This window comes from Neofelis nebulosa, chromosome 2, assembly GCF_028018385.1.
Source record: "Neofelis nebulosa isolate mNeoNeb1 chromosome 2, mNeoNeb1.pri, whole genome shotgun sequence".
In the NCBI taxonomy this organism is placed as follows: domain Eukaryota; kingdom Metazoa; phylum Chordata; class Mammalia; order Carnivora; family Felidae; genus Neofelis; species Neofelis nebulosa.
The window spans coordinates 157,038,765-157,055,666 of record NC_080783.1 but is presented as its reverse complement, the minus strand read 5'-3'; the positions used below and the strand labels follow the sequence as shown (position 1 = coordinate 157,055,666).

At 37.3% G+C, this 16,902-nt stretch overlaps 1 protein-coding gene across 3 annotated transcripts in view; it reads left to right on the top strand.

The window, feature by feature from the left end:
* MIGA1 (mitoguardin 1) overlaps positions 1-16,902 on the top strand; it is a 94,615-nt gene that overhangs the window by 21,715 nt on the left and 55,998 nt on the right. For all 3 annotated transcript variants that reach the window (XM_058716911.1, XM_058716909.1, XM_058716912.1), the window contains exon 7: positions 511-634. In XM_058716911.1, the coding sequence (XP_058572894.1) occupies positions 511-634 (124 nt within the window). The remainder of the gene's footprint in view (positions 1-510; positions 635-16,902) is intronic.

The following is a 16,902-nucleotide window of genomic DNA, read 5'->3' as shown; positions in this document are numbered from 1 at the left end:
AAGAATATATAGAATTACTTTGACTTCTAAAGGGATTTTTTAAAGCCTCGTTTTAATTAAGTGCCATTATATTCATAAAGGTTGCACAGAATTAGAGCTGGACTGATATTTACCAATCATGTCAGCTAGTGAGTCTCAAATTTCAGCATGCATTAGAATCATCTGAAAGGCTTATTAAAACAGACTTGAGTTTCTAATTCAGTGGCTGGGGTGGGGTCTGAGAATTTGCATTTCTAACAACTTCCTACATGATACTGATACTGCTGGTCAGGATCTTACTTTGAGAACCCTGGTCGAATCCCACTCCTTAAGTTTATAGGTAGAGAAGCTGAATCCCTGAGAACTGGGGTGACTTGGCCAAAGGCACAGCCAGAATCCAGTGCTGTCACCACCCAGTGGACCTTCCTCATATCCCACACTTGCTCTGTCTTTCATTTAAGAGTGGAAGTTATTGAGAATCTTAACATTAGAATCTAATATTTGCTGTGTGTACTTTTCTTCTCCTTGTAGGATATTATTAGTACTGAATTTATCCATAAACTTGAAGCTCTCCTGCAAAGAGCATATCGTCTCCAAGAGGAGTTCGAAGCTACCCTGGGGGCATCTGATTCTAATTCCCTTGTTAATGATATCGGTAAGATGGACATTTTATATGGTTTTTTAGGAAACGTGTGAATTTCTTCTTTAATATTCTTAGAATCATTGGGGCGCCTCGGTGGGTCAGTCGGTTGAGCGTCCGACTTCGGCCCGGGTCATGATCTCGTGGTCCGTGGGTGCGGGCCCCGTGTCGGGCTCTGTGCTGACAGCTCAGAGCCCGGAGCCCGTTTTGGATTCTGTGTCTCCCTCTCTCTCTGACCCTCCCCTGTTCATGCTCTGTCTCTCTCTGTGTCAAAAATAAATAAACATTAAAATAAAATTAAAAAAAAATATTCTTAGAATCATTTAAGTGTATTAATATGATATGGTTATATTTTTTGGAAAATAGTCAACAGAAAATGTTCTATCATATTTCCTGGTTTTTCTTTCAGTTTTATTTTTCTAGTGAACTTAATGCCCATAAGATATACTTTCGAGTGTGTAGGTAGGATTGTGACTTTGTTTTAAAATTACATTCTTTTTTTTTTTTTTTTAATGTTTATTTATTTTGAGAGAGAGAGCCTGTGCTTGTGCATGCAAGCAGGGAAGGGGCAGTGAGGGACAGAGAGAATCCCAAGCAGGCTCCATGCTCAGCACAAAGCCCCACATGGAGCTCAATCCCACAAACCGTGAAATCATGAGCAGAGCTGAAACCAAGAATTGGATGCTAAACCAACACTCAGGCATCTGAATGCCCCTAAAATTACATTCTAAGTGAAAGAATCCCAGTTCAAGTGTTGGAGAGAGGAAGAAAATAAACAGAAATATAAAATTGGGACAGAGACATGGCTCGAAAGTGTGCATGTAGCTCATGGCATACATTTAAAATATTTTAAGTAATTCTATTTATTGGACTCCATTTAAAAATCTTTTTTTAATGTTTATTTTTGAGAGAGAGAGAGAGAGAGTGTGTGGGAGGGACAGAGAGAGAGAGGGAGACACAGAATCTGAATGAAGCAGGCTCCAGACTCTGAGCTGCAGAGCCTCATCATAGAGCCTGATGGAGGACTCAAACTCCAGAACCGTGAAATCATGACCTGAGCTGAAGTCAGACGTTTAACTGACTGAGCCACCCACATGCCCCATTTTGGACCCCATTTTAATTGCAAGCGAGATTTTGATATCAGCAGTTGGGGCATGCATTAATATATGCAATTACCCTTGTTTCCTATTTTATTTTATTTATTATTTTTTAAAATTTATTTTTTAATGTGTATTTTTGAGAGAGAGAGAGAGAGAGTTTATTTTTGAGAGAGATTCTGTGTCTCCGAAGCAGGCTCCAGGCTCTGAGCTATCAGCCTGATGTGGAGCTTGAACTCATGAACTTTGAGATCATGACCTGAGCCAAAGTCGGACGCTCAACTGACTGAGCCATCCAGGCGCCCCCCTTGTTTCCTATTTTAAAGAGAAAAAAACTTTGAAAAGACTTTTTGAGTGAAATCTTCAAAGGAAAGAATAATTAAAATTTCTTCCTTAAATTCTGTAAATGCTCCAAAGAATGAAGTAAGACAAGATTATATTGCATCTCTTTTTGGCAAAAATAATTTTTTTTTTTAATTTGAGGAGAATTGTTATATTCTTATAAGGAATAAAAATAGTTAGGGAGTGGGGTGCCTGGGTGGCTCAGTTGGTTAAGCGTCCAACTTCAGCTCAGGTCATGATCTCGCAGTTCATGAGTTTGAGCCCTGTGTCAAGTTCTGTGCTGACAGTTCAGAGCCTGCAGCCTGCTTCCAATTCTGTCTCTCCCTCTCTCTCTGCCCCTCCCCCACTTGCGCTCTGTCTCTTTTTCTCTCTCAAAAATAAGTAAACATTAAAAAAAATTTTTTTAATAAAAAAATAGTTAAGGAGTGTTAAGTTTTTCCACATTTTTTTCTGAACATAATATACTAAAAGTGGCTGCATTTTGAAATACTTAGGTATCTATGTATTTTGAATTTAGGTAAAAGATTTTAATTGTATTAGAATTAAGAATTACTGTTTAGGGGTACCTGGCTGGCTCAGTTGGAGGAGTGTGTGACTCTTGATCTTGAGGTCATGAGTTCGAGCCCCTTGTTAGGTGTAGAGATTACTAAAAAAAAAAAAACAAAAAAACTTAAAAAGAATTGCTCTGTGTATGTCATAATGTTATACGAGGCCTCTTTGTATTAATTTTGTTCTTTGCTCTTTCATTCTATATTGTCACTAAAATTATTCATTAGACTTGAGTATTTTTTAACAGTTGCTCTGCTCTTATCATGGGCATAATGTTTTGACATGTGGAAGTTACAGGCCAGGAAAAAGTAGACAGTATTCATGTCAACAAATAGAATTTGCCAAAGCCTTCTTTTTATATTTGTTTCTTTCTATACAGTTCCTTTTGTAACTTACTAGAATGACATTGTAGAAAGAACAGAGAGAAGGAATTTTAAAAGAATTCAAGTGTAACAGCGGGAGTGGAACAACTGGAAAAGATAGGAGGGTGGTTATGTGACAAGGATGACCATAGAGAAAAAGGAGTAGGAAAAAATTATAAATATAAGGAGAGGAGAGGAAAAGGGCCCCAAGGCTTAATGTCTTATTCTGGGAATGGAGGCTTTATCCTCACTGTTCTAATTATCTACCTGCATTTTCCTGGCTCATGGTAAGGATCATGTAGGTGTGTAGTTCTTGCACTTGTTACAATTTAATGTGCATCTCAGATTTGGCATGCCTAAAGTTTCTTTTTCTACTGACCATGGTGGTTGGCAAAGTCCATCTCTGATTTCCTAGTTTATCAGGTTATAAAGATTTCTTAGCACTGGCCCGGAAGGTCTGCTTTGGATACACATTGCTTCTAGATAAGAAGTTCCCTAGGCAAATGGCTTAATTTCTGGGACCTAACTTTAAGTTGTTTCTGAGTAAATTGTTATTAATTTGGAACCCTAAATGGATAGGATTTCTAGAGGAGACCCATAATTAAATCATAAAATTTGATTAGCTTACGTTTGGAATAAGAAGTTCCCATCCTGGGCTGTCACAGCCTTCTAAGCTGCCTGGCTTTTCCCTGCAGCCATGCAGTGCTTTGGCCTGTTATTGCACTGGAGATTCCAGTCGACATGATGCTGTATTATTATCTTCCTTCTTGGCAGTTTTTTAGATATTGTTCTATTATTGCTAATTTCTGTTTTTGAACTTCTGGATGAAGGAGCTCAATCTATGGTCAAGATTCTGGTAGGGGAGTAGCTCTGTTATATCTGTTCATTGATATTAATCAAAATTGCTTAGAAGTCAGTTAGCTCTCCTCATTTTCTAAATTCAAATTCATTTTGCACATTTAATTTATATTGGGAGGCAACTTATAGCTAGTAGTCATAAATAAAGAGGTTAATAAATGCCTTCAGAGGTTCAGTAGTGAATTTAAACCAAGTATTGATCTAGCGTCAGTGAATACTTCACTGTTCTGGAATTTGCTTTGTCTTATTTGATGAAATTAAAATTTTTTTCTCTTAAGAATTTGATAGATTTTCAAGGTTGGAAGATTTCTCAGTCGTCATCTAATTTATCTCCTTTCCCTTTTGTCCCCTGTACTTCATAACTAACACACACCATTGCTTGCAGGTTACCATGTGCCAAGCGCTTTGCTGAGCACTTACATAAGAGAAGCACTACACTGAATGAAAGTTATCTTACTTAATCATCACAAAAACTTTCATAAGATAAATATAGTTATCATCCTCATTTTTTAGATGGGGAAAGAGAGGGAAGGAGATACTGAGTAACTTCCCTAGAGTTGCATGGGAAAGCCAAGATTTGGAGCCAGGCAGGCTAACTTTAGAATTCATGTTCTAAACCACCATACAACATTGCCTCACCAATTTATAAGACAGATACCTTTCTTTTTTTTTTTTTTTTTTTTTTAACATTTATTTATTTTTGAGACAGAGAGAGACAGAGCATGAACGGGGGAGGGTCAGAGAGAGAGGGAGACAGAATCGGAAACAGGCTCCAGGCTCTGAGCAGTCAGCACAGAGCCCGACGCGGGGCTCGAACTCACGGACCGCGAGATCGTGACCTGAGCCGAAGTCGGACGCTTAACCGACTAAGCCACCCAGGCGCCCCGACAGATACCTTTCTTGAATAGGATGGTTGACTGTGAACTCTGTGAGCAGAGCGTGCCTACTGGCAAAGTTCACTCTGGGAAATGTAATCTTGGAGCAGGGAGCCTGGAACCCCACAGCTGCCAAAGTAAGGAAGCATTTCTTGTGATATTTATTTAGTGTGGATCTTCCTTTCCTTAAAACATTTTTCCTTCTTCCAAATCTGTGTGGGGATCTGACGTTAACTCTTGTGTCTTTCCTTACTCCTCTCTCAGGCGCTTTTGGGCACTCTAGACAGATTCCACTCATTTTGTAGAAGGAGGTTATCAAGGTTTAATTCAAGAACAAAAGAAGAGAGCTACCCTTCTTACCTGATGGAAATAGTGCCAGATGAATTTAAAGTTTTATTTATTTATTTTTGTTAGTGATCTCTACACCTAACGTGAGTCTTGAACTCACAACTCTGAGATGAAGAGTTGCCTGGTCTTCCAACTGAGCCAGCCAGGCATCCCCAGTACCAGCGGGATTTAGTGTAGTGCTTTAATGATTACTGTAATGGATTACCCTTTGGCCTGTATCTGCATAATAAATGAAAGCAGACTCCAGATTCACACTAACTGGATTCAAGTCGTGGCTTCACCATTGATTAGCTGTGTGATTATATAACTTGTCTAAATGTCAGCTCTCTTATCTGAAAAATGGGCATATAATACCTATTTTCAAAATAATTATGAGCATTAAATGAAATAATACAATAAAAGTGCTAGGTACAGGGTAACAGTGTTTATCGGCTCGGAATTTGGACCCTCTCTGGGACACTCAGGAAGGCTGTGGGGTTTTTGTTGTTGTTCTTATTCCACCTGCCTGATCCTGTATTTGCTAATTTCAAGGTAGTCATTAAAATTTCTTGTCCACCGATACCCTTTTCATGTTTTCCAGTGATGCTATAATTTTTCTCATTAAAAAAAAAAAAAAATTTTGTTTTAAGTCACTTTCAATGGGCCTTTGGGAAAAAGGAGAAGTAAATGCCTATGCTCTACATCTTGAAGTAGAAATTCTGGACATTAGGGGCTCCTAGGTGCCTCAGTTGGTTGACTGTCCAACTTTGGCTCAGGTCATAATCTCATGGTTCGTGAGTTCAAGCCCTATATCTGGCTTGCTGCTGTCAGCACAGAGCCCAGTTCAGATCCTCTCTCCCCTCCTCGCTCTCTGCCCCTCCCCCACTCATGCTCTCTATCAAAAACAAATAAACATTAAAAAATTCTGGACATTATAATCACAGAGCCCAAGGACTACATTAGCTTTTCTAACACTGCTAGTGTTGAACTTACAGTTACTGAAACTTCTAAGTTTTTCTTTATTATTGTTAGATTTATTATTGGTAAACCGTATCTTCCCTCATTTGTTCCTGTGCAGTTGTTTTTCTGGGTACAAGTTTTAGATGTTGTATTTATTATTCTTACTAAATTGTCACTTCTGAATCATCATTCTGAATTGTTAACATAGTTTATTTTTTTTAATTTAATTTACTTTTTAATTTATATCCAAGTTAGTTAGCATATAGTACAACAATGATTTCAGGAGTAGATTCTTTAATGCCCCTTACTCATTTAGCTCATCACCGCTCCCACAACCCCTCCAGTAACCCTCTGTTCTCCATATTTAAGAGTTTCTTATGTTCCCCTCCCTGTTTTTATATTATTTTTGCTTCCCTTATGTTCATCTGTTTTGTATCTTAAAGTTCCCATATGAATGAAGTCATATGATCCTTGTCTTTCTCTGACTAATTTCACTTAATATGATACCCTCAAGTTCCATTCAAGTAGTTACAAATGGCAGGATTTCATTCTTTTTGATTGCCGAGTAATACTCCCTTTGTGTGTGCGTGTGTGTGTGTATGTGTATGTGTATACCGCATCTTCTTTATCCATTCATCCATCAGTGGACGTTTGGGCTCTTTCCATACTTTGGCTATTGTTGATAGTGCTACTATAAACACTGGGATGCATGTGCCCTTTTGAAATAGCATACCTGTATCCCTTGGATAAATACTTAGTAGTGCAATTGCTGGGTCGTAGGGTAGTTCTATCTTTAATTTTTTGAGGAAGCTCCATACTGTTTTCCAAAGTGGCTGCATCAGTTTGCATTCCCACCAGCAGTGCAAAAGAGATCCTCTTTCTCCGCATCCTCACCAACATCTGTTGTTGCCTGAGTTGTTAATGTTAGCCATTCTGACAGGTGTGAGCTGATATCTCATTGTGGTTTTGAGTTGCATTTCCCTGATGATGAGTGATGTTGAGCATTTTTTTCATGTGTCGGTTGGCCATCTGGATGTCTTCTTTGGAGAAGTGTCTATTCCTGTCTTTTGCCCATTTCTTCACTGGGTTATTTGTTTTTTGGGTGTTAAGTTTGAGAAGTTCTTTATAGGTTTTGGATACAAACCGTTTATCTGATATGTCATTTGCAAATATCTTCTCCCATTCTGTCAGTTGCCTTTTAGTTTTGCTGATTGTTTCCTCCGCTGTGCAGAAGCTTTTTATTTTGATGAAGTCCCAATAGTTCATTTTGCTTTTGTTTCCCTTGCCTCCAGAGACATGTTGAGTAAGAAGTTGCTGCGGCCAAGGTCAAAGAGGTTTTTGCCTGCTTTCTCCTCGAGGATTTTGATGGCTTACTGTCTTATATTTAGGTCTTTCATCCATTTTGAGTTTATTTTTGTGATGGTATAAGAAAGTGGTCCAGGTTCATTCTTCTGCATGTCGCTGTCCAGTTTTCCCAGCACCACTTGCTGAAGAGACTGTCTTTATTCCATTGGCTATTCTTTCCTGCTTTGTCAAGGATTAGTTGGCCATACGTTTGTGGGTCCATTCTTGGGTTCTCTATTCTGTTCCATTGATCTGAGTGTCTGTTTTTGTGCCTTCATAGTTTAGATTTTGATTTGGTATCCCTTTCAGCTGTGAGTCTCTAGTGTTGTCAGTTTGGTCTAGTTGGTCACTGGTGCTCTTGTTGAAAGCATTAACAAAAAATATTTCAAGGAAAGCTTAGAACACTCAGAACACTTCTGACACCAGATGCGTTGTTTTCAATATCAAGCAATCCTCCAATTCTCTGTAGATACCAACTAGATGTCCTACAGTCTAATTCAGTTCTGACACTAACTTCCCAGTTTACACAGACTCCACAGATGAAGGGCTCTGCCTCACAAGATTGCCTTCCACTCACATGCCAGTCACAAGTCGACGTTTCCCATATTTCTGGAATCAGGAGTTCCCACAATTCCCTCCTTAAGCTTGACAGTTTGTTAGAACAGCTCGCAGAACTTAGGGAGACACTTTACTATCACCAGTTTATTATAAAAGGTATAACTCAGGAACAATCAAATGAAAGAGATACATAGGGCAAGATATGAGGAATAGGCATAGAGCTTTTATGCCCTCTCCAGGTGCACAAGCCTCCACACCTCGATGTGTTCACTAACTTGGCAGCTCTCTGGACCCTAGTTTAGTCTCCATTTTGTAGGCACAGTTGATTAGATCATCAGCCATTGGTGACTAATGTGATCCTCACCTCTTCTCCCCTCAGGGATCTGGTTTGGAGCTGAAAGTTCCAATCTTTTACTTATATGGTTGGTTCCCTTACAACCATCCCCCACCTCCAAGAGTCACTTATTAGCATAAATTCTGGTATGGTTGAAAGGAACTTATTATGGATAACAAAGACACTTCTCTCACCTCCATCACTTGGGAAATCCTAAGAGTTTTCGGAGCTCTATGCCTGGAATTTGGACTACATATATACTATTTTGTCAATATCATATCTTAAAGTGGACAAAGACAGAGTCAGAGATCTGGGACAGATACTTCCAAGTTGTCTTAGGTCACTTAAGACACTTGGTAGTTCAACCAGCTATAGGTTCAACTGATTCTTCTTTCTCATTTTTTTCATGTTGATCACTAAAAGATTATAGAATACTTTGTTATATATCATGTCAAAATGAATGTGTACTTATATACTTAACCAGTAGTTTAGGAAAATGTAAAAATTTTTTTTTAAAAAGAGGCTGATATCAATTCATATTTTTTGAGAAGTATTGCAGATAGTGAACTATTTTGTAGGTGAATATTTGCTATCAAGTATTTATGATTGGTTTTATACTCACTTGCAAATCATCTTCATTTTAGAAGTCACACGTGTCAGGTTTGTATTAACTATAGTAGAACCTCAGCAAAACTTATTTCACTAATTTGGAGTTCAAAACATAAACAAGGACTCTGCATAATTTTACATAGGTACTATCTATAGTAGTCTGCCAGGTTAATGTTGTGGACAAGATTATGAAGAGGACGGTTTAAATCCTCCTCAGCATGATTCTTTCAGTATGTTTAAAATAGTCTTAGCATTTTTCCTTTAGGTAATTTTGTGTTTATTGAAAGTAGATTAAATCTGTTCTCTTTTTTTAAAACTAGCAGATCCAGAAACCTTTCGAGTTGTTGGTATTATGAGTTATTTGGTTACTTTACATAGGTGAGGTTGGTAACAGTTTAATAAATGTATAGTATGATTCTTTAAAAAAAATTTTTTTAACATTTATTTATTTTTGAGAGAGAGATGGAGACACAGCATAAGTTGGGGAGGGGCGGAGAGAAAGGGAGACACAGAATCTGAAGCAGGCTCCGGGCTCTGAGCTGTTAGCATGGAACCTAATGCGGGGCTTGAACCCACAAACTGGGAGATCCTGACCTGAGTTGAAGTCGGACGCTTAACCACCTCAGCCTTCCAGGCACCCCATGTAGAGTATGATTCTAATACTGGATTATGGTAATGGCTGTACAAGTCTATAATTCATTTACTAAAACTTATTGAATTGTACATTTAAAAGGAGGAAATTTTATGGTATGTAAATTATACTTCAGTAAAGCTGTTAAAAATACAGTATGGTTCTTGTTAAGCTAATTTTAAGTAAGTTTTCATGAGTTTGAATTAGTTTGAATTAGCAAAATATCACTTTATACTAAAAATTTCAAATAATGCAAATCCCAAAAACTTTAAAAAAATTAATCATGAATCACTTAGTTACAAAGCTGTGGGCCTGGTGAATTTTAAACTGTTTGCTCTAGGTGGTGCCACCTCAGCTGGTAACTAGAAATATTGAGTATCATTTGTACATGTTCTGTGAACCATCCTATGAACCACACTGTGAAAACTTCTGCAAGTGGTTTTAGTAATTCTGATGTTATTTGTACTGCTATTGTTAAATTTAGTCTTTTTTATATTTTGTAATATTGTCACCCAAGTGGTTATTAAATTTTAGGAATACTGAAACTGATGATATTCTTGCTGTTAATTTAGTACTGAGCATGCTGGAAATTTGGCACTAATGCTGAAAAAAATAAAAGAGCAGAATTAATAGCAAAAGCACTTTTTTAAAAAAAATTAAAGACTTCTGACAACCTGGTCTGACATCACAACCACTAATGTACTTCTAAGCCAAGCTGTCATTTTTTTTATAATAGGAAATACTTTTGATATTTGGGAGGAAATAGTGATGCAAAAAATTTTCTTACAAATACTGCAAATGTTTTAAAAGCATTTTTTTTCTTTAAAGTTGATTTGAGAGAGAGAGAGAGAGAGCAAGCATGAGTGAGGAAGGGGCAGAAAGAGAGGGAGAGAGAAAATCCCAGGCAGGCTCCACACTCAGTGCAGAGACTGATGCAGGGCTCAATCCCGTGAGTGAGAATCATGACCTAAACCAAAATCAAGTGTTGGTTGCCACCGACTGAGTCACCCAGGCACCCTAAAAGCACTCTTAAAAACTGTTTTAATTGTAATCATTTACTGTGCTTTAAACCTATGCTTGAAAAAAGAAATACAGCACAGTAGTTGTCTACTTCAACCCCTTTTATATTTGGATTAGGAAAATAACTTTGGATTAGGCAAGGTTTTAAGGCATGAATTCCTTGCATAAAACGTAATCACTCCTTATTCTCTAATTCATCTTTTCCTGTGTTCTGTACTGGTATTTCCTTAACCATTCTGAATTGGTAAATCATTATTGGATGTACAGTTGACCTTGAACAACACAGCTTCACTTATACACAGATATTTTTCAATAAGTATAGCACTGTACTATAAATGTATATTATTTTCCTTATGATTTTTTAAATAACATTTTCTTTTCTCTAGCTTTATTGTAAAAATGCAGTATATAATATATATAACATACAAAACGTGTGTTAATCAACTGTTCATATTATCTGTAAGGTTTCTGGTCCACAGTGTGCTATTAGTAGTTAAGTTTTGGGGTAGTCAAAAGTTATATGCAGATTTTTTACTGTGTTGGGGGGTTAGCACCCCTAACCTTTACATTGTTTAAGGGTCAACTCTATTTCTATATATGCTCTTACACATCAAAAGTTTATTTAGGGCTTAAACAATAGTTATTTGTTCAGTTATTCCTACTATAAAATGAAGATTTGAGGGGAGCCTGCGTGGCTCAGTCAGTTAAGCGTCTGACTTTGGCTCAGGTCATGATCTCTCAGTTCATGAGTTCAAGCCCCACGTCAGGCTCTGTGCTGACAACTGGATCCTGGAGCCTGCTTCAGATTCTGTGTCTCCTCCTGTCTCTGCTCCTCTCATGCTCTGTCTCTGCCTCTTGATAATAAATAAACGTTAAAAAATAAAATAAAATGAAGATTTGAATTCTCTAATAATAAAAAAATGTTTTCCTTCTTCCTTATTGAGGCTCTTCAGTCTCAATAAATGCAAGGTATTGAAATCACTAGAGGGCAGCATATTATATCTACATATTAAAAGCCAATGACTCATAAATGCCATTCTGTGCTGCTCCTCTCACTGGAAGTTAAATTTAGGTCACCACATTTTTTTTTCTGGCATGTTTTGTATACACCTGCTACTGTAACTCAGAGTAAGAGCATGAAGATGATGCACAGACTTGAAATAACATTAGTGTAAATTTCCATTAGTATACAAGTTCTAGCTAACAGCATCTGTAAATGTTATGCTTATATACAATTTTTTTAGAGAATTGTTAAATTATAATTTAGTTATTGTAATTTTTGAAGGTTCAACCAAAAAACGCCAATATGGTTTCAATTTTAGACAGTATAGTTTAATGGTTAAGAGCATAGTCTTCAGAGTTAAGCAGACGTGGGTTCAGATCCTGGCTCTAGCACTCTTATTAGCTAAGAAACATAAGCAAGCCTTGACCTTTCTTAGACTCAGCTTCTTCATCTGTAAGATGAAGGTCTACATTAGGATCAACTTCCTAGAATTGTGAAGATTAAGTGAGATCACATGTATCATTGTATTTATTTTTTCTTCCTTTTCAAGTCTTATTTAAATTCCAGCTAACATACAGTGTAATACTAGTTTCAGGTGTAGAATTTAGTGATTCATCACTTACATTGTAATACCCAGTGCTCATCACAAGTGCCCTCCTTAACCCATCACCCATTTAACGTCCCATTGTCCACCTCTCCTCCAGTAACCCTCAGTTTGTTCTCTATAGTTAAGAGCCTGTTTTCTGGTTTGCCTCTCTTAACATGTTAATGATAACATGTATTATCATTTTAACATGGGCACATGGTAAATGCTTGTTATCTGTTCATATTCTAGTTATAGTCTAGCATTTTTATGAGACCAAAGATTATATTAAAGTTGCATGGTTACAGGTAGATTGGTGTCACATGTTCCTAACTTGTTTTACAATGATATTGTTCAGTCATATTCTCCAGGCAACATTCATTGTTTTGGGGAATTAATTTGGTTTTTCTCACGTTATAGTGGTAACTTAAATTTGCATTTCCTGAAACAAGGTATTTATCATGTTTAAAATTATTTATTTGAGAAAGTAAAGAAGATACTCTTTATAAATATACTTTGTCTCTGTGTTAGAAAAGAAAATGCCATCCTGAAGGACAAATACTTTGCAAAACTATTTATTCTAGATATAGCTAAGATTACTAGGTTTCTTTGATTCCTGATCTTGACATATGCATAGGAGAAAAACAAAAAGTGGTAATGGATATTCTTTTTGCTAGCATATACAATTATTTAGCAAATTCTCTTGATTCTGACTCCATAATATAGCTCTCATTCATTCTCTTTTCTGTGCACCCTCATTAAATTTTGCTTGGATTTGGGGGTACCTGGGTGGCTCAGTCAGTTAAGCGTCCGACTTTGGCTCAGGTTATGATCTCACTGTTCGTGGGTTAGAGCCCTGCATTGGGCTCTGTGCTGACTGGTCAGAGTCTGGAGCCTGCTTCAGGTTCTGAGTCTCCCTCTCTCTGCCCCTCCCTCACTCACATTCTCTCTCTCTCAAATAAATAACATTAAAATAATTGTTTTGCTTGGATTTAAAAAAAAATTTTTTTTAACGTTTATTTATTTTTGAGACAGAGAGAGACAGAGCATGAACAGGGGAGGGGCAGAGAGAGAGGGAGACACAGAAGCCGAAACAGGCTTCAGGCTCTGAGCTGTCATCATAGAGCCTGACACAGGGCTCAAACTCACGGACCACGAGACATGACCTGAGCCGAAGTCGGACGCTTAACCGACTGAGCCACCCAGGCGCCCCATGTTTTGCTTGGATTTAATATTCTCCTAATTGGGTTCCTTCCTCCAGTCTCTCTCCCCACTTTGGTACATATACACCTTGTTTCTAGAGTTATCTTCTTGGTGCAAAACTTCCATCTTGTCACTCGCAGGTTCTCAGTAGCTTTCTGACCTGTTTATCTTACTTTCTCCCATATATTCTAGCCAAAGTGAACAAAGTCTCTTCCAGAACTGAAATTCTTTTCTAAGTTTTTAGTTGTATAATCAACTCCAGGTTTTTAGTAAATTTTTGTTTTTCTTTTTGCATTCTTTTTATGATACTGTTCCTTTGCATGGTTCAACATGCTCTGAAGCATTTTTTCTGCCTCTAGAACACAGCTTTGTTCAAAACTACTTCCTCTGTGTATTTTTCTCTGCTTTTCCAACCAGGGGAAACCCCTCATACCTTTCTCTGTTCCATGATAATAGCATATGTTGTTCTTAGTGGTACCATGTAAAGACTTATCAGTCTCTCTGATTTCTGAATAAATTGAGAACACAAAAAGAACCTGATGTTGATTATACAATAGTATTAACTTTATTTAGAACTTTTATTGCTAATGTCTGGATTGGAAAATGTGGTGAGACTTCCTGCACTGTCCTTACTTCACCTCAAAAAATTGTCTGGAGGGTGCCTGGGTGGCTCAGTCGGTTGAGTGTCCAACTTCGGCTCAGGTCATGATCTCATGGTTCATGAGTTTGAGCTCTACATCAGTCTCTCTGCTGTCAGCATGGAGCCCGCTTTGCATCCTCTGTCCCCCTCTCACTTTGCCCCTCTCCGCTTGCACACTTTCTCTCAAAATTAAATAAAACCTTAAAAGAAACTCTCTGGAGAAGAGCTGTGAATGCAAAGAAAATGCCTAGCACACTTAGCCAGTTGCATATGGATTTGCCTGCCTTATAATCCCTGCCAATTCTGTCCAGTTCAGGAGAGTGAGATCCAGCACCAAAGTGATGGGTTTGCAGACCTACACCTTTCTCTAGAAGACTTGAGAAAGAACTAACATGACTGCACACCAAGAGCCATGCAGTGAACAATGACTTTATCTCATTTTCTTCTGTTTAATAGCACTGAGGTTCTCAGCATTAGCTAGGTTACTCTTCCCATCAGAAAGAACAAATAAAGAGGTGAAAGGAGCAACGTAAAGTGTAAAACCAGTATAGCTTCTTCCTGGAGAATGGAGTGGGAGTCCCATATGAAATACGAAGTTGTGGGAGGTTTAATGGTTTTCTTTGTGGAATTGGTTACTTCTGACAGTAAATTATAATTATTTATGTACGCATCCAGTCTCTGATTTTAGACCATAACCTCCTTGTGGGCAGATGGAGTATTTAATTCTGTTCTTTTCAGTGCTGATACTGTGGCTTCACTGTAGTATAGTCAGTGGTCTAAGGGTCTTGACAAAATGTTCATCAGAATCCCTTCTGTAGCTTTTCAACAACATGGATTGGCCTAGGCCCAATAAATTGGCCTAAGCAAGGCCCATTCCTAGGCCTTGCTCCACATCTGCTGAATTTGAAACTTTGGGGTTAGGATTGTGAAATACATTCATATTTCATAGTTCAGTAGATGATTCTCATGTGCATTTCTGTTTAAGAGGTCTTCATTAATTAATTTTACCATATTTATCAATCTTTCCATTACAATTTGCACTTTTTGTGTATTGTTTAGAAGATACAAAGGTAATTGTTTTGTATTTTCTTTGGCAAGTTTTAAAGTTTTGATTTAAAAAACATTTTTAATATACAGTGTTATATTAGTTTCAGGCATACAATATAGTGATTCAGCAATTCTGTACATGATTCATTGTTCATTATGATAAGTGTACTGTTAATCCCCTTCACCTATTTCACCTATTCTCCCTCCCCCCTTCCCTCTGGTAACCATTAGTTTGTTTTCTGTAGCTAAGAGTGTGTTTTTTGGTTTGTCTCTTTTCTTTGTATGTTTCTTAAATTCCACACATGAGTGAAATCGTATGTATTTGTCTGTCTGACTTATCTAGCATTATAGTCTCTAGATCCATCCATGTTGTTGCAAATAGCAAGATTTCATTTTTTATGGTTCACTAATATTCCATTGTATATAAACTACCTCTTCTTTATCTATTCCTCTATCAGTAGAGAGTTGGGCTGCTTCCATAATTTGGCTATTGTAAATAATATTGCACTAAATATAGGGGTGCATATATCTTTTCGAATTAGTGTTTTCATATTCTTTGGGTAAATACCTATTGGTGGAATTACTGGATCCTATGGTAATTCTATTTTTAATTTTTTGAGGAACTTCCACACTGTTTTCCACAGTGGCTGCACCAGTTTGCATTTCCACCAACAGAGCACAAGGGATCCTTTTTCTCCACATCCTCGCCAACATGTGTTGCTTCTTCTGTTTTTTATTTTAGTCATTCTGACAGGTGAGAGGTGATATCTCATTGTGGCTTTGATTTTCATTTCCCTGATGATGAATGATGTTGAGCATCTTTTCATGTGTCTGTTGTCCATCTGGCTGTCTTCTTTGGAGAAATGTTTGTTCACGTCTTCTGCCCATCTTTAATTGGATCGTGTTTTTTGGTGTTGAGTTGTATAAGTTCCTTCTATATTATGGATACTAACCCTTTATCATGTATGCTATTTGCAAATATCTTATACCACTCAATAGGTTGTTTTAGTTTTTTGGTTTTGTTGATTGTTTTATTGTTTGTTTGTTTTGCTTTTTGCTGTGCACAAGTTTTTTATTTTGATGTAGTCCCAATAGTTTATTTTTGCTTTTGTTTCCCTTGTCTCATGAGGCATATCTAGAACAATGTTGCTATGGCCAATGTCACAGAATTTATTGCCTGTGCTCTCTTCTAGGATTTTTATGGTTTCAGGCTTCACATTTAAGTGCTTAATCCATTTGAGTTTATTTTTGTGAATGGTGTAAGAAGGTGGTCTGGTTTCATTCTTTTGCATATAGCTGTCCAGTTTTCTGAACACCATTTGTTAAAGAAACTGTCTTTTTCTCATTGAATATTCTTTCCTGCTTTGTCAAATATTAATTGGCCATATAATTGTGCATTTACTATTTGGTTTTCTCTTCTGTTTTTGTTGATCTATGTGTCTATTTTTGTGCCAGCACCATACTCTTGATTAGGATAGCTTTGTAGCAAAGTTTGAAATCGGAGATTGTTACCTCCAGTTTTGCTCTTCTTTTTTCAAGATTGCTTTGGATATTTGGGGTCTTTTGTGGTTCCATACAAATTTTAGGATTGTTTGTTCTAGCCTGTGAAAAATGTTGGTATTTTGATAGGGATTGCATTAAATCTGTAGATTGCTTTGGGTAGTATGGACGTTGTTAACAATATTTGTTCTTCCAGTCTATGAGCATGGAATATCTGCATGTGTCTTTAGGTGTGAAATGAGTCTCTTGTAGGCAGCATATAGATGGGTCTTACTTTTTTATCTATTGTCATACTACATCTCTTGATTGTAGCATTTAGTCCACTTACATGCAAAGTAATTATTGATAGGTATGTACTTACTGCCGTTTTGTTACTTGTTTTATGGTTGTTTTTGCAGGTCTTCTCTGTTCCTTTCTCTCTTACTCTTTTCTCTCATGATT